The sequence below is a fragment of the Cyphomyrmex costatus genome, unplaced genomic scaffold (genome assembly GCF_001594065.2).
Source record: "Cyphomyrmex costatus isolate MS0001 unplaced genomic scaffold, Ccosl1.0 scaffold296, whole genome shotgun sequence".
Taxonomy (NCBI): Eukaryota; Metazoa; Arthropoda; class Insecta; order Hymenoptera; family Formicidae; genus Cyphomyrmex; species Cyphomyrmex costatus.
The window spans coordinates 587,895-611,108 of NW_017277082.1; the positions used below are offsets into that span (position 1 = coordinate 587,895).

At 38.1% G+C, this 23,214-nt stretch overlaps 1 protein-coding gene across 1 annotated transcript in view; it reads left to right on the plus strand.

The window, feature by feature from the left end:
• The window catches only part of Rbp6 (RNA-binding protein 6), a 652,248-nt gene that overhangs the window by 401,916 nt on the left and 227,118 nt on the right, over nt 1–23,214 (plus strand). Inside the window, exon 5 of the mRNA XM_018541612.1 lies at nt 2,113–2,154. Within this exon, the coding sequence (XP_018397114.1) occupies nt 2,113–2,154 (42 nt within the window). The remainder of the gene's footprint in view (nt 1–2,112; nt 2,155–23,214) is intronic.

Below are 23,214 nucleotides of genomic sequence, written 5' to 3' on the forward strand. Positions count from 1 at the left end.
CCCCCCCCCCCCCCCCCCCCCCGCCTGCTTTTCCTTTATATCGGAAGACGAGATCAGAAGAAGAGGTATTACTAAAGCGAAAGAACGACGGGAAGACTTTCTCTCGTCTCACGTCTCTCGTCGTCGTCGACGACAACGACAACGACGACGTCGAGACACCTCTCTTGTCCGGGAGTGTGCGAGCGACCAGTGTGAACTTCGCCGTAGGGGATTATGCAAACGGGAGTGGTTTCTGAGTATGGGAAGAGAGATAGGTAGAGAGAACCGCTGTGTTATGTAGGGGTGCATGATGACGGTGACGGTACCTGGTGGTGGTGATGGCGGCGGCGGGTTCTCTTGCTTGTCATTATCACGTTTGTGGCTTCCACCGCCCGGGGTGTCGGTCGCTCTCTGTTTCGAGGAAGCCTGGCGCTAGAGAATTGTAAAAACTCGCGTTTCCTCGGTTTCACAGACTATACCTCGCTTTTTATAGCACGTCAATGACGCTCTTAAAGCTAATTACAAGCACGGGCAGAAGCACACGCTAATCCAATAATATTTAATCGACATTGCGATCGTTGAAAATGTCAGATGTAAAACAGAGAGGAATCAAAATTTTATAGTTTGCGCGCATGAGTAAGTTTCCACGAACTGTAGTGGGGTAGGGGGCCATTTTGAGAATTTCTAGGGAATTACCACGCTGCTGTTGAATTGTTGATTTAAAGTAGAGTGTTTTGTATACGCGTAAAACTCTGTATATATAACAATAAAAACTTATTTGCATTAATAATACATCGATAAATCAGAATCCTTTATATTTAATTTATTAATATTTTTGTTGAATGTCTGCAGTGTATTTATTAATTTTTTTTGCTGTAAATGTATTTTACGTTTAGAAAGAGCCTTTTCATTATAACTCGAAATAGTTTTCTAGTTGGCAAAACGATGACAACATGGTGAAATTCCAAACTAAATAGTAACGTTTAGCAATGAGAATGCGAAAAGGGAGGAAGAGAGGGAGAGAGAGAGAGAGAGAGAGAGAGAGAGAGAGAGAGAGAGAGAGAGAGAAAGAGAGAGAAGAAACGTTGTTTCATTTAGCATTAGAACAACTGGCGGAATCAGCTGAACCTACTTAAACTGCGTTTAAGTAGCAGGATGGTATTTTCAGAGATTCTAGTATTAACAATAAATACTCTTGCGGATTTCCATGAGCTTAATATTCATGATGTTGTTATCTCATAATACTTGTAAATAATGCAAGTCTCATACAATGATGCGCAATAATATAATGTAATTAATAATATACCTATAATATAAATTTAATTAAAATTTGTATGATATTTTTACGATTATCAAACTCATCCATTTTATACACTTCAAATATCAGAAAAATATTAGTTTTAAAGACTCGCCAATATCAGTCTTGAAGAAACAAAACGCGCGTCTAAGTGGACCGATTCGCTACGTCAGAATTTATGCGACCATCGCACTGGAAATTCTATGGTTTCGTAAGCGGTCAGGACGATTTCAACCTTTTTAGAAAGCGCAGAACGTAAGGTGCTCTTATGTTCAACTTAGTAGGTTTGTTCATTCCCCTCGGGATCGTCCACGAAGTGAAAAAAGGTAGCAGCAGTGGCGGCAGGAGCCGAGGTTTCGGTTAGTCGGTTCAGAGTTCTCGAGCACCTACTCTTTATTACTATGTAATTAATTGTAATGGGGCTTTCAACTGGGAAAACAGTCCTCCGAGAGCTTCCCCTTTTGTTCGCTTATTCTTGTTTCTTCTCTTTTGCGCGTTTTCCCACTGCGTTTGCGTGTAATACCTATTTTCATATTGTTTCTTCTGTTTGCCGTATTTTCATATTTGTTTCTTCTCTTTGCCTCACCCTTCCTCCCACAAAACTTGCAGGCGAACAAGATTTGTCTCCGAGTTTGAATTCGCATGTGGCGCATAATGTTCTTTTCGTGGTTATATCCTCAGCGGAACTCAGAGCTTTCGAGACAGTTTGAGATTTATCATCGAGAAACTTAAACAAGTTGCTATGTATAAATTTTTATATATGTTACTTCATGACATTTTTCTGTATTAATTACGTTTTAGTAGCTTATGTAATTTTCAACGGTTTTTTGTTTTAGATCGACCCAAAGGTAGCATTTCCTAGGAGAACACATCCAAAGGTAAGGAAACTTATTTGCTTTTTTAATACTATTTTATTAAATTATGCGTCATAACAATAATTTTAATTTCTCTTTCTACATACATATATGTACCGTATATATTATGTCTTATTTAATCCTTAAGTAAATAAAGGATTTAAAAATATGTAAAAGGCTGATCAGAGAGAACATCTTAAAAATTTTTTATTTTTTATATTTTACTTTTAGAGTACATTGTATTATAAAAATTTAATTATGCCTTATGAGATAGAGGAATATAAAAATAATAAACTTTAAGTTTTTGACAAATACTATTTTAAGATCAAGTGGTTGAGTTAAAAATAAAAATAAGAAGAAGGAGCATATACCACACGCTGGTTAAAAGTAGCGAAGATTTCGTATATTTAATACTACTAAATTTACATAATTATAATAAACGTTTCGGTCATTAATGTGACCATCTTCAGTATACAAAAATTTATAATTTAATTCACTAATATATTATAAATGAAACTAAGTGCTAGAGCACAACTTTTCGCATGTTTGTCAATTATTCTATACTATAAGATATTAAACAGTTATAATTTGTCAAAATATAAAAGTCAATTCGCAATAAAATGGTGTCAAAATTAAAAAGTGATTCGCATAACGTAACAGTATACAATATAATTTTCTTCATGTCATTACAATTCAGATGATGAGTTTGTTAAAGTATTGGCATCAACTGTGATTTGAGAAATCAATGATGCCAATACTTTAACAAACTCATCATCTGAATTGTAATGACATGAAGAAAATTATATTGTATACTGTTACGTTATGCGAATCACTTTTTAATTTTGACACCATTTTATTGCGAATTGACTTTTATATTTTGACAAATTATAACTGTTTAATATCTTATAGTATAGAATAATTGACAAACATGCGAAAAGTTGTGCTCTAGCACTTAGTTTCATTTATAATATATTAGTGAATTAAATTATAAATTTTTGTATACTGAAGATGGTCACATTAATGACCGAAACGTTTATTATAATTATGTAAATTTAGTAGTATTAAATATACGAAATCTTCGCTACTTTTAACCAGCGTGTGGTATATGCTCCTTCTTCTTATTTTTATTTTTAAATACTATTTTTTTGTGCTAAAAATTTACAATAATTAAAAATTAAAAATATACATATTATTCAAATTTACAAACGTTTCGACTCACATCGAGTCATTTTCGGTAAACATTCGTATTCTTAAAGAATTGAAATGGTTCATGCATTTGCGAGCAAATTGACGTTGACGTTTATATAATACCAATCCTTTCGGCCTACGGCGTGGCTGAGTGAAATAGCGGGTTAACGAGAATTACTCGTAGCTGTGCTCGCACGTTCATTTGGAATGCGATGTTTTTGCCACGCATATAGAAAAAGCACGGATGTGGAAACGCGTCGGCAGGGTCAACGTAGGGCGGGAGGGACAGCTTAAAAAGTCAAATGACGGCGCGTTCAGAGGACGTGATTGAAGAGGGAATAATAAAGCCAACTGACCCTAGCAATAAGAGTAATTAAACGTAATTCGCTTCGAAACCTGGGATTACTTCCTTGCCGGCGACGATAATCATGGCAACATTCGGTCGCCACCGAGAAAACGCGTGGAAAGCATAACGTGGCAAACGTGAATAGCGGATAGGGCAAGCAGGGCAGAATAGTTGTATGAGTGCACGCATACAAAAGTGATAAGGGTAGAGTGACGAGAGAAATTTGCGCGACTTAATAATATAAATGCCAGGCATGCGAATTACCGGCGAGTGACTGAATTGCGCTAATTTTAATTGTACCCTTTCTCTTCTCCCGGTGACACGTTCTCTCTCCTTCTTCTCCCTCCCCCATCTCTCATTCCATTGCTATTCTCCGTACTCTGTATCTTTTCTGCTACTATTTTTGCCACTTTTGCTGTCTACCATATATTGCATTTTATATATTTTTATAACGCATGCGCACCACTTGCTATACCTTACTTCTTCACTCAAACCTCTCTTCACTGACCCTTTCAGCGTTTTATTTGGGTAGCAGAACCCGAAGAGATATAATTTACGATGCGCGTGTGGTCGAAATTACGACTCGCGAATGCCGTCGGTAATCACGCGTTTCGACAATCTGAGAAGGTGTCTGGCAATTTCGGACTGAGAAACATTTGCCAGAAATCGAGGAAAACAGATTTTGAATTGTGAGAAATAGAACGTTTTGGTGCAGACTTGAAATCAGGACAAATGTCACTTTTACGTTGCGTATGACAACCTTGCTTGGAAGTTCCAACTAAATCTCATCTATCACAAACGCAGAATGTTTCAGTGCCAAAATTTTGAATCCCAACTTCGGAACTTTGGCTGTGAGAAATAAAATATTCTCACAAAATAATATAAAGCGGAGATAACTTGACAGGGCATCAAGACGATTTAATATCGGAGACAGTAACCTATATATTTTTTATTCCGTATATGCCATATATGATTATTTTTCGTTCTTTAATTTATTTTTCTAAATTTATTTCTTTTACTGTGGTATGAAATTAGTCCGATATCGTTCAATATCTCTTTACCTTATGACTTAAAGATCTACCGAATAATCCTTAATATAGTATCGTTTAAAATAACCCAATAAACATTGTACTAAACATTTATGTTCATAAATAGGTTAGAGAGTAATAAATTTGATTTATTAAAGATAGAGGAAACTTGAATTTAAAATCTAGGTCATGAATAATAAGACAATTTTAGTACAGATTGGATAATTCGAACTCTCGCGACTTGATCCAATTGATGACTTCATAATCGAAGTTTCTGAAACTGATATTTTCAAATTTCCAAACTTTCTGGATATAGTGTAATATATGACATTTATTCTGCAGGTCGTACAAGCTAATGTGAGAATGCATGATGCTCGAAATAACACAACTGGCGTTGTATGTTACACGTAATATCTGTAACAAGTGCAACATATACGGCTCCAACGTTTTGGGAGGTGGATATGAAACGAGAGATGTAATTTTCATAAAATAACGCCAGCTTTTCCCCAGGCGTCACTTTTATTTCACGTCTTCGCGTTGCAAAGATTTGAATAAGTTGTGCCAATGCACGCTTCGAGATCGGAAACTATGCCAGGAAATTATTTTCCACTCGCATGTGTTTGGCGCGATTCCGTGATATACGGCAACTTATCGTAAATATAATATAGGTACAGAAGAGATGCTCTATCTTATGTCCGTGCGTGGATACGCCACTTAATGTCGCGTATCTACGCATATCTACTTGCTAACGTGTAATTTCAGAAAATCGATGAAATAAATTACATATTTATCGTGCTTTGAGTAGAGATCTGAATATGAATCTCGAGAATTTGCGATCTGTAATACGTTGTATCGAGTGTAACGCGTATATAGCCTAGAAAGAAGTCTGCTCGATTCTATAAGCATTCGACTGCAGCACGTTCGACTAACGAATGCTCTTCTTGTTATAAGAATGAGGTTAATAGTTCGCGATTTTGCTCGACTACACACGACGCGATTCCGCCTTGCCTGGAAGTCAAGTTAATATCACTCGCGAGGGCACACAATAGGACACTTAATACCGCCGGTTCGTCAACACCCGAAACGCACGTTACTACGTTAAACCCGCTGAACTTTAGGAGAACGGTACCCGCCGCAAAGTTCATTGAAATGTCACCGAGTGCTCCCGCGCTCGTCGTAACAACCTCCTTGAGACCGCATGCCGGAAGCGCTTTGTTACCGCACTTCCGGTCTGACGGAAATGGCGCAATGCGCTTCCGACACGGCGGAAAAGTAGCGACAGTCATTACCGAGCCCCTCTGCCCCTTTCTACCCTCTTTACGCCGCTCCTTTGCTTCAGTCCTCCTTTGCTGCGCTCCTTTACGGTGAACGCACGAAAAAAGACGCCGACAAGGATTTTACCGCTTTTTGGGAAAATGCGAAGCGTACTTCAGATAATTGTCTGGAAGTTTCGTAGTCAAGGAAACAAATGGGAGGCACAGACTTGCTCGCGGCAACTAGAGATCCATTTTTAATCAAGGATACATATAATGATACGGTTTCTCTCTCTCTTTTGCAAGAAACTAACATTCAAAAATAAATATCGCTTATATCTGAGAGAGAATATTATTAAAATTACTTTACATTGTCTCTCCCAAATGTTGCATATATATTTATTGTTAAGTAAACAAAATATTTCATTAGCATTTAAAAATTTGATACAAAGGAGTTAAAAACTTTTATTTAACAAAATTTACTATACAGATGAATTAATATTTTAATTGCTAAATCTATTTTAAAAGTACTCTTTTTGAGGTAAAACAAAATGAGGTGATAACACAAAATCCAACGTTAGAAAAAATCTCAAAATAGATTAATTTTGTGGTAACATAAATATAGCTTTTAAAAATATATCTGTTTGGTACAATCTCTCTCTTTCTCTGTCTCTCTACGTAATCTGCCTAATTGATCTTACGAACGCAAACGTGTCATGAGTGTACTCAGTGTGTTTAAATGTGAGAGTTGAACTATATATATATATATTATATAATTCAAGTAAGTAGAGAAAGTTCACGTTCGGTGATAGTACGACGCGATAACCCGTCGTAACCACAATCTGGAAAACTATAGCAAGCCCAAGGATAAGGGACGGGTAACTAGTGCAACGCATAAACCGTGCTAGCCATCGATGGCGCGGCGTCATCCCGTTAGTCGGAACAGGCGACTGTTCGGGACAGTAATGGCTTCACCAACCCCCGGTATAATACCCACTTGTTACTGAGTAGTAATACATATACGCAAGAGACATACAGACGTATTGTATGTATGTATGTATACATACGCGAGGGATATTACTCCAACCATTGTAAGCTCGAGAGGCATCGCGAGAGAAAGAAGAGATGCAAAGAAGAGGGAGGAAAAGATAGAGAAAACGAAAAGGGAGAAAAAACATATCGGCAAGACAGAGGTGGGTAAGAGTAAAGTAAGGGGAGGGAGAAAGAAAGAGGAAGGAAGATAGATATGGAAAGGAGAGAAAATCTAGGAAAGGAGGATGGAAAACCGGGATAGTTGCACCATGTCTCGCGTAACGAGCTGTCGACTCCCCAGGGTGTTCAGTTTTCCCTTCGCTCGCTTCTCTCTCTCTCTCTCTCCCCTTCTTTCTCTCTCTTTTGTCCTCCCTTCGTCCACCACAGCAATATCTCTACCTACGTACAGCCTTACAACCATACCACGTACCCCTCTTTTCACAAACTCGTTTTGTTTTCTCCGTTGAGTGAGAGATATCCACTCACTCGAATCGAACGGGGCGCAAAGTATATCGTTGATGCTCAGCAACCCCCGATCGTGCGACAGCCTCCTCTCCGCTGCGTCGTCGTACTTTAATGTTATCTTATATGATTTGTTTGACTTTGCCTCACGAAACCCTCCGGCTTGTCGTCCCCCGTGGCGCCTTCGTTCTTCTTCTTCAACGAACACGCGTGTGCAATCCGAATCCTTACACGCGCGCGCGTTGCGGAAATAACTTTTTCGAAATATTGCGAAACGATATCCTTTTTTCTAAACTATTGAAAACACTACTCGGCTACGTTTACGATTTATAATACAACAGACAACTGAAAAGAATGACAAAGAGATTAAGGTATATAATTAAAAAAATAGATAAAAAAATTATATAGATTAAATCGTAGATTAGGTCATAGATTAGATCATAAACATTATATGTTTGGTTGAGAGAGAGAGAGAAAGAGACGACGATGTTCCAGTATGTGTGATTAAATCATTAAATCTTAACTTTATAACTCTAGGGGATTTACTAAAATAATGTTATTCTAATGTTGTATTCAGCTCTTTTGTGGATACAAATCCAACCAGTTGAAGATTAATTTTGTAGTGTAAACTTAAGTATGAATGTCAAAAATATCTAAAAAAAATCTAATATAATGTAGTAAAATCAGCAAATTTCATAAATATTTAAATACAGCTCATGTTATATTCTCTCGTAGTTGATTACAATCTTTTTTTTAATTTTCACGAAGGTAATTGCACTAGAGCAATATCATTGCAATTTAAAGTTAACTACACAGAAGATTTTTTTGTTATAATTCTTTAATTATACTGTGCTCCAATTATACCTACCTGCCTGCCACGAAGGTCATTTCACGAAATTTAATCAGTTTGGAATAATGAAAGAATGAAGAATCGTGAAATGTTAAGGGTAAAGAACTTCTTTAGAATACATAATGAATATCTAAAAGAAAGATCCAAGTTCAAATAATTAGCTAAGATACGACGTTGTGAAAAAGAAATGCAATATCCGTGACTTCAGAATATGTACATAAATTCGCGCAACGGCACGTCGTACATAAGTGACGCAAGAGTCGTCAACGGGGTTGAATGTTAAGGGATCGACCGACGTCATTGAAGGGTTCTCCCGCGAGGCCTATTCGTAATTCCGACCGGAGCAAGGATTACAGATGTGTGCACATCCTTTGGCCAGTCTCGGTCCCATCTCGTGCTCGCGTCCCTTGGCTCAAAAGGGACCTGTTACATACATCTGCGCAGAGCTAAATATGCTCCCAGGCAAACTCCCTGGTCGGCATTAGAGTGAAATCCCATGCATTTTATACGGACCCGGGTCATTCAGCGCGACGACTCGTCGGTTATGGTGGCTGTGTACCCTACGACAATTTCCCCTGTCCTCCCACGCAGCATCTTGTGGACACAGGCTGACCCCGAGGAGCCCATCCCCTTGTTCCTCACGTAACCTTCCTGCAAAGCCTTTTCTCCTTCCGCCGCTTTGACGCGCGCCTACTTTCCTCTTCGTTCGCTGGTCTTCCGGCTATACGGACGAGAAAAACACGAAGAAAGGGGGATGACGTGAACCGGAGGTGGAATGTTTGCGCGGCGTAAGTGGCGTCTCTACTCTCTGTGCAATGTCGTTCCTCGTCCCCGAAGGTCTGCTCGAGTCTCGAGCAGAGATTGTTCACGCTATTCGTGCTATTCGAGTACGTTTATGATTGCGAAGCTTCCCGGGGGAGCTTATGTGTTGCCGAGGAAAAAATACGTCGCTTCAGGGTCACGCTTGGAATACCAAGAATATCACTTTCGCCACTATTAACAAAATGTACTTCTCCACATTTAACGTACGACTCTTAAAGCAATTTTAATCTTCCACAAACGTATACTCGTATGTGTCAGATTAGTATCGATTTATAACTTCCAAAGATCGAATATCAATTCGGGAATAATCACCTAATTTATTTTACGTAAACGATTTCAAGTATTTTTACATTCCAATTAAAACTGCTATTACTAGCAACATATTTATATTGAATATTATTGATTGTTTTCTGGCTCATTAATATTTAGAAATAATTATAGATAAGTATTCAATTACAATTTTCTGATAAAAGTAAGTAAATCAAATATTAAATGGAATAATCGCATTAAGAAATTTAATATTGTTTAAAAAAAGATTAAGATTTTAAATTAATATGACGCTTTTTTTTTTGACAGACTTGCATATTTAAAGGTTCGTAAAGAATAGTTATTGAGAAAAAAAAATATGTTAAAAAATATCTATGTACATATAAAATAATATTTTACAATATATATATATTTTTCGCTACTAGGATATAAAAATATCTCAAGTGACCTGTGTGTGTGTGTGTGTGTGGGTTTCGGGGTTAATACAGTATTAATAGAAAATTTTAGTCAACACTAGAGCTTTTTTTTAACTTATTCTTGCAAAATTGCTTCCAAAAATATGCTGACGTATTTTGTTGACCCAAGATTAACATGCGACGTAATAGCACCTTTAATTTAATACTTATTTCCTAATTGCGAAGGTAATGTTACATCTATATATAGCGATACTTGATTCAAACGGTCGATACTGGGAATATTCTGTTAAAATCAAAGAGAATAATTTGTTAAGTCACCGCGGCCAAGCTACAAACGAGCGAAATGACTGCGACGGTCGCAATAATGATCGGCTTCCGAAGTTACATTGTCCGAACCTACCTACCCTTCCCTTTGCGATAAATCGCCGAGTTAATCTTCGAGGGAACTTCCTAAAACGAGCGGCCGCGCACTACTACGCCCGCGTATACTTTGACCGCGAATTGTTCCGAATCCACCACCTGTCGCAGCTGACAGTAGTTTTCCTGCCGACGGGAGACGGAAGCCTCAGATATGTTGTGTCACATTGAGATAAGCTAAGCTCCGCGTGATGGAGCAGCCCGTAAACTCCGGACGGCCACGCCATGATGCCACCGAAATGGCTGCTAGATAATGTATAGCTATACGTGATGCGCCGTCGACCTCTCGTCTCTCCTCTGTCTTATGCGCGTATGCATACGCGTGTGTAACGGGTGTTTCGAAAATAGTGGTAATACTGCTTTGAAATTTATATTTGATTTTTGTAATAAGAGTTAAATTCCCGAAATGCTCTTAAACAGATCTTTATATATCTCTCTGTTGGTTTTTATCCTTTGTTATTTGTCTTTCTTTAGATCAGAGTTTTATGTTTTGTGCGCATTTTAGGAATGTATATTACACGTAATTTTTGATAAAATAGAAGAATTATGAAAAAATATAAATATTTGTATCATATATTGTATTGGAAAGTAATATAAAAAGCGATGATTTCGAACCAGGATAAAAAATTGTTTGTAACCAGATGAAATCGTACGAAATCAAATAAAATCATATAGGTAATTTAGTATAGGATAACGTTTAACTATAGTGATTGTGCCCTCTCATTTTGTATAAATTAAATAATTTTATATGGAAATGCAAAACAAAGCTGGATTGATGTCGAAATGAGGTAAGTTAGAACGCATGTATAACCCATCACGTATAACCCATTATAATTAAGATCTCCATTGCAGACAAATAAAGAGCGCGTGGCGTAATGTAGCAATTTTTAGAAATTCTTTGTGCGTCATCTAATAGCAAGGCCGAGAGCAAGCCATCCTATCTTCTAGTATACTTAACAGCGCCGATTTTAATGACAATTCGTAATGGATTACGGTGAATGAAAAACGGAAACAATGATACGACTCGACGCAGATAACAAAAGAGAGAGTGAGACAGGGGCGGAGACGGGAGAGGATAACTGCGCAGCGCGCCGTTTTTTTTTTTTTTTTCGCTACGCAGGTCCCGTATCTGACTTGGAAGCTCGAAAGCTCTTCGCCTGGCGCGCTTTTTATCACTAGGCTGAATCGACGCGCGGTAAAAGAGAAGGAATACAGCCCGTGTCCGCACGCGTTTTCGCGTCTCTTTCCTCTACTTTTGTCCACCGGCGTCCTTCTTCGTCCCTCTGCGCATGTCGCGTCGCGTCGCGTGCGATGCATCTTCCTGAATAGGCCTGGTAATTGCGCGTTTAATATTTCAAGAGCTTTTTCCGTGGCGCAGCGCGCATTGAGCGTTCGCGTGATTTACCTAGGGATCCTGTCTCGCCCCTTTCATCGCTCATCTTTCGTCTTGCGCTTGGCTGTCCTTGTTGCAATGCACCGCGCCGGTCTAGCAAAGCGCACTCGTCCATCTACTTCTCTCACCATCCCTCGCTCTTATCTCGTTCTCACCTCGTTTGCGATTTCTTCTTTACGTCGTGTCTCAAGCTTCGAACTATTGAAAAATTTGAGACACGATCTTTAATACCTACTTCACAAATACTTATTGATTCTGAAGCCGATGATGTATCCGAGAATATATATATATATATATCAGGTTTATTATTCTATAATTTTTTTTATCATTATGAGTACTTGTTCTTTCGAAGTAATAGGAATAGCTTAAATTTTTAGCATTATATATATATATATAAAATATTATATATAACACACTTAGAGTGTGTTACGCGCGACTGTTCTCGCATCAATAATGCGAGATGATATCATAGAAGATTTCGCCTTGTGGTCTTCCCGAACAATCGCCCGCAGAACGGCTTTCCCAAGACGAGCGACTATATCCGTGGCCCTCGATAAGGTACAAAGGGTAGCCTAATGCGAGCTCGCCGACAAAGCGCCATTTCAGGATCGCTTCTACTTCCTCGCCTCTCTGCCTCACCGTTATTCCCACCTCGAGGCGACAAAGACCCCCGGCGATCTCAATCACAAATTGACAATAAAAAATGTCCAATTAACCCCGAGGAGCATCGGGAATAGATGGAATCGGCTCGACCCCGCACACCATCGTCGCGGCCGTCTTTTCACCGCAACGAAACGCGGAGGAGGGGACGTGGGGTGGCGGGATCGGAAGGGGAAAAGGGAGAAAACTCGCGCGAAGTTGGAAGCAATCGAGAAGGTTTAATCCCGCTCGATTGCGTTCCTTGCCCGGCAACCTCGGCCCACTCTCCTCGATCCCCTTTTCGTCCTTTCCGTTTCGCTTCCTCCGCCACCCCGTAGCCACTTTTCCCCTTTTTATTACAATCGACGACGACAGGCTTTGTAAGTGTGCGAGGATAAAGGGGCATCTTTTTTTCTTCGGCGAGAGATCGCGAGCTTGAGTTGGTACTATGTGGTCTACGCACGCACGGACACACGCACTTACGCGACGTATACGAGGAGACTCTACGACGAAGGGAGCTTTCCTTAGATGGATGTCGCGAGAAAAGAGGAAGAGGATCCAGGTGAAATCACCCCGTAAATATTCCACGGCCAATTTCCACGGCGGTGGGAAAATATAAGTCAAAGCGTTTAAATGAATCGGTGCACGACATGTCGTTCTTGTATTTATTGACTTGCGTAATAGGATGGATTTTTGTTATTTTGTGATAATTTTTAAGCATTTCGTGCCGTATACAATTATCATAATCTTTTCATTATGACCATCTCTGTCACGAAATGTACCTATAATTAATTCTTACAACTACAATCACTTACAACTATGTTTATGCAATTGTAAAATGGGCTTTATACTCGCTCGTTATGTAAAAAAAACTTGAGAGGAACTATAAGCCTTAGGGTTGCGTAATTTGAGTTAAGTAAACTCGAATCAAGTCGAAAAGAAAACACAATCAAGTTATACATAAATAACTTCAACGTGGTACAATGTATTAAAAAATTTAGTTAAAAATTGACCGATCCAAACTGTAGTTAAGTGTATTAATATTGAATATTTAGAAGGATGATTTGAACTACTTATAATTCTGCATCTACATAAAAGATCGAATAAATCGTGAATGAAAAAGTAAACCGAACTGATTATTTAGATAATTTAATGATGGAGTAGTATAATATAGTAAACATATTTACAAAGTTGACTAAATTATTATTGGTAGTAAATGAACGCAAATGTAACGTAGAAGTAACAGGAATTCAATAAGTTATTGATGATACTTCACTTTGATTCAGAGTGAGGGAGCGTTTTGCGGAGTTATCTAACAGACGGCGCTTATACTCGTGAGTGAGATTCGACATCCACCTATATAAAGGGGGAATGGTCAAACTATTTTCATGCACTTCTCGTCACATTATGGCGATAAACATTTTTTCCAGTGCGACTATCAATCAATCGATCTGTATAATAGAAAGTTTTAATGAATATGATTAAATTATGTTACAAAAGATCAAATAAATTTAATAAATTGTCCTATAAGGTAAATTATGAAATTTACTTTACTCGATGACAAAGTCGAGTTTACTGCGAAATTGTTACTATCAACAAATTACTGAGTTTCCGTTATACTCTGTAAAATAGTTCAGTCAAATATTAAAATTAATCTATTCTACTGCAGATTTATTTCATCATGCTCATAAAATTATTTTAATTGATAATACAATTATGTTCGTGTGTCACTACCAATAATAATAGCTAACTTTATAAATATTTTATAGAACTAAATGTAATACTTATTTAACACAAGGAAAATATTGAAGGAACTTTAAAATATTTTCTTTTACGCAACCCGACAGTTAGTTCATCATATTTAACTCTGAGATTGAGTTGGTTTACCTCAATCCGAATTGATTTAATTAAGCATTTTTTACGTGTATGCACAAAAATCGCTTGGTGAAGGCGACTGTAGGTGTACTCTATAGCAACGAAGAGATTATATGTAAGTCTATTACCAAATCTTACGACATATGCTTGTCGCCAATTGTTTTAAAGCGTTGAACAAACAAGTGCACGTTTATTTTTATGCTCAAATTAATCTTTTACAACTGGACTGCAAATTTCTATCCTTACAGAAGGATGTTATCTGATATGCAAAAATTACGTCTGTGTAATTTGTCGAGAAAGCAGTTGCCGAAAAGAACAGTGCCATTCAATTTTGTTGTACGTTGTAAAATTCGCGCTCTCGACTCGAAAATTCTTGGGCCGGCGGCGCGGTGCGTCGAAGCCAGGAATTAATCGTAAACAAATTTATCTTTAGCGCGTTTAGGGGTTGAACTAAAACGCTCAGATATTACGAGGAAGTAAGCTCGTTAGGGGGTTTACAGCATCGCTGGTGTGCGCCTCGGCTCCGGCTGGACCGCTAGTTCCCTGCTGACCCTTCGCCACCGTTGGAGCGGTAGTAGCTTGCGGTTTGGTAACCGCAGTCTCTACTGCGCTGTCGGTTGCGGATAGCCCGGACCTCGTGTGCAACCTTGCCGTCTGTTTTGCGTCGAGAGGGCTTTCAAAAACCGCGACTGCCGAACCGAACCGGCGCGGCGCGGCACGGCGCGTTGCCACTGCCTCCGAGAACCGACATTATGACGTAGGCCAGCACCCACCGACAAGAACTGGCTGGATGCACTTTGACGTTTGTCGATAGAGCGAGGAATGCGTGTAACGTCGGCAGAAATCCGACTTGAGAGTGATGTCAAACTGATGTTTCTTACATTGAATGCACAAGTCTGTGTAAAACTATTGTGATACGTGAAAGTATTTTCTTGTGGAGAAATTAAATCATTTTTATACGAGAGAGAGAGAAAAGAGAATTTCTTGCGTTAAATTTATAATTGTTTCGTATAAAATGATTCGTTGAAACGATTTTATTATTCATTAATGAAACGGAATAATTTCTTTATAGAACAAGACGGTTCAATTATTATCTATAATGATTTCTGATCGTGATAATTATAGTGACTGTATAAAATATATGTAAAATAGGCGTGATACATAGATCAGAAACGACCTAGACACGAGACTCTAACTATAATAACTCTTACGGTAAGCCCATGTACGTTCTCGAATTAATTACGTGCTGAGATAATGCCGATCGATACGTCGTATTAATCACAACAGCGAGAGTAACACGGTTAATATTAATCAGCATTTTAGTACAGGCGCGGCGAACTATTACGTGAGGAGACGAAAGGTAGATGATGTTTAATATTGAGGGATATAATTATCTAACGTTGATAGCATCGAATATGTAATTATATGATATTGAGAAATAAATGTAATACTGGCGGATTAGGTTTCAGAGATGCGAATAAATAAAATGCCTTAGGCAACTTTAGGTGAAAGTTACTATAATAATGTTATAACGCTAAATTCAGAACTACACTGCAAGATGATATAAATTTGAAAATTATAAATAGAATATTGATAATAAAGGAACCCCGCATCAATGGAAAATTTGGTCCCAATAAAGTGAATCAGTTCTCATATATAATGTGGTGAATAAAAGAGATGACACAGGTATAAGGCTTAATAAGTTTTTGAACTATGGTATAATACATCAAAGATATAAAACTTGTGTTCACACAGAGTACCTTTGATGAGCACTAAGGAAATTCTAAAAAATTATCCATTATTGAATCTTGTGTCTATAATATCTTTTGTTCATCATATTATAAATTACATTGTATAATTGTATATGAAAACTAATTAATTTTACTGGGACTTGATTTTTACTGGGACTTGATATAATTAACCATCTCTTTTATGGAAAGAAAATTTTGCAAGTGGGATCTCTTTTGTGCAAAGTGCTAATGTTGTACAGTTCTATAGCTGTAAAGTTCTCGTTACAGCACGAGCAAATGCCTAACCTCGGGTCAGTTAAAACACATGTTCGTTCACCAACGTAATAGCAGTAATAATTTCTTTACGGAGAAATAAATTTTCTGATGATTCTCTCTTTATTCCGCCGTAGCTAACGTTCCTAATCGGCTATGATTTATCATATCCGCGTTTGCCTACCGAACACCGCGCGCGCCGTTCCATAGCACCTTCCTCTTCTGTCAGTTGAGTTTGTGCTCATTCAATTAAAGTTAGAAATTCGTGGAATTATCATTTTGGTAGAAATTATTATTAGATAGAAAATTACAGCGTGTGAATTTCGTTAAAGTTCAAAGATGCGAAAAAAAATAACTTTGTTATTTATTTATATTTTTTAAATCGTATTTTATTGGTGAGAAGAGTTGAACTGATGCTTTAAAAAATGTACAATTTTGAACTTGAGATAAAATGATCTACGCATTCATTCATTCATAACAAATGTAAAAATTATTGTTATTGATTTTTGAACGACATACAGAGTCTCATCCAGGCCCTATATCTCAGAAATGGCTTTAGTTATGGAAAAAATGTTTTAGCCAAAAATCCATGTCTATTCCGAGATATAGAGCCTGAGTGGGACTTTATAGACATCCTATATATTTTATATATACCATAAAATAGAGAAACTTTAATTTAAACTTTGATGTTTAAGCACACGTCAAATCAGAAGATAACTTAAAGACATTTTAAGATATTTTACATCCTGATTTTGGACGTGCGTGCTATCTAGATACTTATTAAAATTTAGACCAAAATTATTCCCACTCGATCCTAATTAATACCGATTTACGGTAATTATCTTTATGCAGTTTGTTATTCGCAATCGACTGTATTGCTGACGATGAGATTGCACAATACGAAACGATCAAATCTGCAAAATCCCTTATCGAGGTTAAATTCACTAAAGGGACTGTCTTTCTCGTTTCTTCCCAATTTCCTTGTCCTATTCCGTACGACACGATTCCGCGTGCGAGTTCCGAGTGCCATTTCGTCTTGGCAGCGAATTAAGCTGCTTTATAAAAATGTAAAAGGATTCGCGAGTGAACCGCTTTCGTGGGCTTAGAGAAGGGGAAGAGAGGTAGGTAAGGAGTAGGATGTGGGCTCGGCTCGCACGATGGAACCGGGGAATAGCAAATGCGATTGGGAGCCTCATTGTTTCTAAGAGCGGGGGTGCCCGGAGGGTGGAAACTCGAGACCCGACGAGAGAGTTTAAGGCGTCGAGGAGAAACAGCGGAGGGTTCAGCTAGGGAAGGCAGTGAAGTTGAAGGCAGGAAGAGATCGCGATAGAAACGGTCGTGGGCGACTGAGGATATTCTTTATTTATGCACGAGCGGATACGAAGACTTCCAAAGTAAGCGGCGGTAAAGGGCGCTCTCTTCGCGTTCTCTTTGGTCGGCAGAGTACTTCGGACATTATGCGAATCGCTCGTGAACATAGCACCAGTTACGCGGACTTTCGACTGTTTCGACATTGTAATGTCGCAGCAGCATTCGCTACTTTGCGAGTAACTTGGTTAAGTCTTTTTGCAAAGCCCAACTCCCGTCTGTACGGCATCCCCAGAATTATTATCGTTTCTTTCGTTCAAAAATACTTTGACTGATAGAACAATTGTTCGTAAGCTTTATTTTATGTTTTCAACCGTTTTAATTGTTAATATTAATCATCAAAGTAATTAAACACTGACGACGTCGTTGTGATATTTATCTGCTAACGATTTGTAGTTTGGTCAAATGATGTAATACTCGTCGTAATATCTGCGATATACTATCCCGCAACTCTATACTTTCTGTACTTATAAATTTTCGAATAACAGTGAAGAAAAAAAACAATCAAATCTGCCCACGTAGTATATCGCAGTCTGAACTTTATTGATCAAGATGTCACAATATTTTTCCGCTTTTGAACGTGAAGTCGTAACTGGGTCAGAAAGTCGAGTCTTCGTGAAGACACGTACCGATAAACTGGCCTACACAATCGTTGTTGCACTCTCTTGGATAGAACGGCATCATATTTTATTTTAACAACGAATTACATCTATAAATTTTTTGCTGCTACAGGTTTCCACACTAAATTTGATAACAACGATATAACGTTGATAATAATAATGATAATAGCTCCAATTTAAGAAAATGAAGAAATGAGAGATTTTTTTGGATCGTAGACGTGAACAAAATGATAAAGTGGCGATACGAATAATAAAAAGGAACAAAGGCCCTAAGTCACACAAATAAGAGGAGAAATTCTTTTTTAGATTATTACCACAACCAATAATTTTAATATTAAATATTACTGAGTATTAATTAATTACTTATAATTAAATAATTATGATATAGAGATTAAGATAACATACAATAATCAATAATTTTTTGAAAAATAATTATATTATAATTTTCTCATGTATATATCAATGACACAGATTTTGGCACAGTATTTTTGTTCCAATCGTAATTCCGTGACTTTCCTCTGCTCGCGCGAGATGTCTTCGTCACAATGAAGGAATAAAATACACTAGCGATAAAACGAAGGACCGAGAAAACAACTGGGCTGATTTCCGTTGCGGTCGCCCAGGCGGGGACGCATTACGTATTCATTTGTGATTTCCTTTAGTATCGCGAAGAGAAACGAAGAAAGACTCCGACCAAGTCGGAGAGAGAGAAACAAAAAAAAATGACGAGATAGAGATAGACGGAAAGAAGTAGCGAGCTAGTGAAAGACCCGTTGGAAGTTGGAATGCGAGTGCACGAAATAAGATTTCGATTCCGAGGGCATTAATTGAGCCTGGCTATGTATTTCCCTATGGGATAGGCGGGGAACGGTGCCTTCCGCTACCAATCTCCAGGAGTTTGGATTTCAAACCGGCACAAATGGAAGGAGGGGGAGAACGGAGAAAGTGATGGCGAGCAAGGGGGATTGTGGGGGTGTGCGGGAGAGTTAAACTTGCATGCGCGCCCGTGTAATATGGCATAGGCACGGGATATTGGAGGAGTGAAGGCTGGAGGGGAAGCATGAGAGATCCGGCGGTGTAAGGTGGAGAAACGAATACAAGATAATAGAATGTGCATGTAATAACCTGAGGAAATATACACCGCGTGGTCTCATATCGCACCGTGGAAGGAAGGAAGGAAGGAAGGAATAAAGAAACGAAAGGTTGGGGAAGAGAGAGAGAGAGAGAGAGAGAGAGAAAGAGAGAGAGAGAGAGAGAGAGAGAGAGAGAGAGAGAGAGAGAGAGCCCTTTCACAAGAGAGTATACTGACGTTTCCCCTATCTTCTTACGCCCTTCTTTTCCTTTCGACTTATTCGTGTATATGAAACTCGCATTGAATCAGCCTCGCTCGCTTACGAGATACAAACCGCGTGTAGTGCGTATAATTTCATCATGCAATCGGAAAACGCTAAATGTATGCGACACCGAAAATCTAAAGTAATACTTTACGTGCTGCGCGCGAAATCGTATAAATATTACGAATGAAAAATTACAACGCAAATGATATAGTCTTGATTTGATTAAGTACTGGAAGCAATCTGTTGACGTCTCAATTAATGAATGATACAGATTCATAAAATTCTATGCTATGCGATATAATATTGTGCAAAATAATAAAGAAAATTAAAAACAAGACAACATTGAATGCGTATAAATAATATACATAAAATGATTTCTGTTTAGATACTTAGCATTACAAATATTGTCGATTTTGTGAAGCATACATGGAAAGGATCGACGGTTTTGAAATATTAAAAAATTTAGCTAGATATATGTATAGATCTCAAAATAATTTTATTAGGTTATCAAAATAATTATGTAGGACGCTTGAACTGTTTGCTAGGAACTGTTTGCAGCATTATTCATCATGCTTGAATTTTCTACGGTATTTATTTTGATTCTAACGTATTTATTTTTCAACAACATTATTTTCGGCTCTGTATCTAAGTAAATTTTTAGATCGTTCAGCAAAATCGTTTTTTCCGTACACCTGAAGGCTGTAAATTGGACATTTTATAAAATGCGAACAGAACTTCTGTATATATTTTCGAAAAACACACACATACACACTTTTTAAAAATATTAACAAATTTAAAAACTACTACTTCAGATTCGTCAATGTCGACTTTTTACCTTATAATCAAGAATTTTGCAGATAATTACATCTTTAATGATAAAATCAAAAGATATCACACGAACTATGTTATTTTTAAAAGCGAAACGCTCAGTCTAGAGCTTGTTCCGTGTTGTCCTTTGCAGAATCCGGAGCACGTTTCGTCCGCGGGATACCGCAATTAACCGTCTCCCAGCTCGTGCCAGGTTGTCCTATGACAAGGACATCCGACGTGAAACGTCAGTTTATACCTAGATATTTCTACGAAACTCGCAGCATCCGAATCGAGATTCACGTAGGACGGAAAAGTTCGCAGTAATTCGACTAACGCTCCTTCCCAAAGAAATTTTTAATTTACGCATACACATGAAAAATCTATTATTCTATTAAGTGATTAAATAAAGCACTCTTGTGTCCCTACAGCAGATTAATTCACCGAAAAGTTTCAATCTCTCCTTCATTCCTTTATGTATATCTTGACAATTATTATATTATATTTATAATTCAGCATTGAAACAGTCGTCGTTCTCCTTATCTTGGTCGTTCCCGGCATTAAAGTAATTTCCGGTAGTATGATGGACCATTTTGTATAATATATATTCATAGTATAGAGGGTACAGCGCCACACAAAGAGGGGTGGTATTACAAAATAAAGAAAGTCTGTAACAGAGCAATCTGGAATTTAGATCTCGACCGATAAAGTTCGGATTTTCGAAGGCGACGAGTCCGTTACCGCACGGTTCGACTTTTATTATATTAAAGTAGTAAAGCAGATAATAAAGCGAGGAATGTCCGCTCGTGTCCGTCAGGTTTATGACTGCCCGTACGACATCTTATATCGCGTACTTACGCCCGATCATAACCGGCCGTATGTCGCGTGTAAGTCGCTTTCCGTCCCGTGTCTTTTCGATCGCGAGGCACGTATCACGGTCGGAATCATAACAACGAATGGCCACAATTTTCCCGTTATAAACCGCGCGATGGCACAGCCTCCCTTCTGGCGTTTCGAATAAAGCCCGTAAAAAGAAATGCAGGAGCACATATATTTAACGCGATATCTCGGGAGGTCGACAACCAGTCGTGACAAAAAAATTCGCAATGCTTTACTTTGTTTTGCAGCGAACAACTCGAGAAAGATAAACTTATATCCGTGTATATATTGAAATGTAAAATTATATTCAGTATCCATGAAGGAACTAATACATCTTTCTTTTTAGTTACTGATGCATTAGGTATATCAGCATATTGTATTTTACTGATACTTATTAATTAAGAGAGTACTACGATTTATAAATCTTTCTTTTTGAAACTGGCATTCTCTTACATGTAATGTCTAGAAATATTTTATTTAAATTACCGCAATATTGTGAATTTTTTTGCATTCTTAAATAATAAATTCGGAATTTCAATCTTAAATCTACTACTTTCTTACAAGCACGTTAACGTTCTAAATTGATTATACAGTATACTATATTATCCATTATTAGAAGAAAATCCTATCGATCATGAATATCTCATTTATTTACGGTCTAGGCGTTGAACCATGCGTAATCATGAAGAAGCGGCTTTTGGCGATAAGCGTGGCGAATAAGACGTTCTCTTATACATAATGTTCAGAAATATTTTTTTTTAATTATGACTCGTCGCGAATATTGCGATGTGGTAAGAGTCATTGCAGACAAAAAAATCAACATGTTAGTTTCGCTATTGCTTACGTTACGATCTGTAATGATCGATTCACTCATTACTTACGTTTTCTTGTTTAAGTTTTTCTGTGTGGCACTAATTCTTCTGCATTTACAATCAATTGAATTTAGAGAGAATTTCGATCTTGGCCGTTTAGATCTCGAACCTACAATTTCTTTTCAAACACGTCGACGTTCTTATAAATGACCATACTACATATTAATATTATCTATCATTAGAGGGAGATCCTAAATCCTCGATTGGGAATGTAATCTTATTTATTTATTTTTAGAGTTGGATCATGCGTAAAAAAAAGGATAGCTTTAAAGGAATATTAAATGTAACAAATAAGGCATTGTTTTTATATATGTAATATTTAAAAATATTTTTTTAAATCACAGCTCGTCATAAATATCAATTGAATTGAAAATTTAGACTTCTAATCTATCGTGTTCTTTCAAGTATTTGATCGACGTTTGCTTAGAAATGGTCCGTATAGTATACTGTATTATCCATATATATATATCTATAAGAGGGAGATGCAGGAGTATCCCGTTTATTTGCGGTCTAACAAGCGATAGACCATGCACAACCATGAAGAGGCAGCTTTCGGCGGTAAGCGCGGCGAATAAGGAGAGCTCGATTGATACGCCGTCAGAACGGAGCCCGCACAGTACCCGAATGCACAGATCGCTCTCGATGTTGATTGAAGTGTAACGGAGATAACTCGAGTCGTGGGTAACGGAGCGCGGATGCACCTGCTCGCACGAGTGCGGGCGGGCAGAGATTAGCGAAAGGCCGTGTAATGGAGTTAAGCGGTAACTCAAAAAGGATCACGCTCCGTTGGAACGGTCTACGGCCGCCGCGCCGCGCCGCGCCGCCGCCGCCGCCGGACCGGTTTCGATCTTCCTGCGTGGCCACGCGCCACCCAGCTAATTCCTGATATAATGCGCCGTGTGATTTATATCGGGCTCCTCGTCTTGCCTTTGTTTACGTAATAGCCGCTGCTCGCTGGAGTCCAGCCAACCGTGTCTGATGGCGATAAACGTTAGCGTCGCGCTCGATCAAAGTCGCGCCTGATAAGTGCGAGAGAATAATTCAGGCGTGCGTACACACCAAATTTATATCATCTTAATATAAGTTATTTTTTTTTTACATTCGTCTAGTATTCAGATCGTTCGTTATCTAGGTTAATTAAAGTTTCAGGTGGACTCTCTATTTGCTGGATCAGATTCAGTTTATCTTGTAAAGAAATGTCATTTTATCA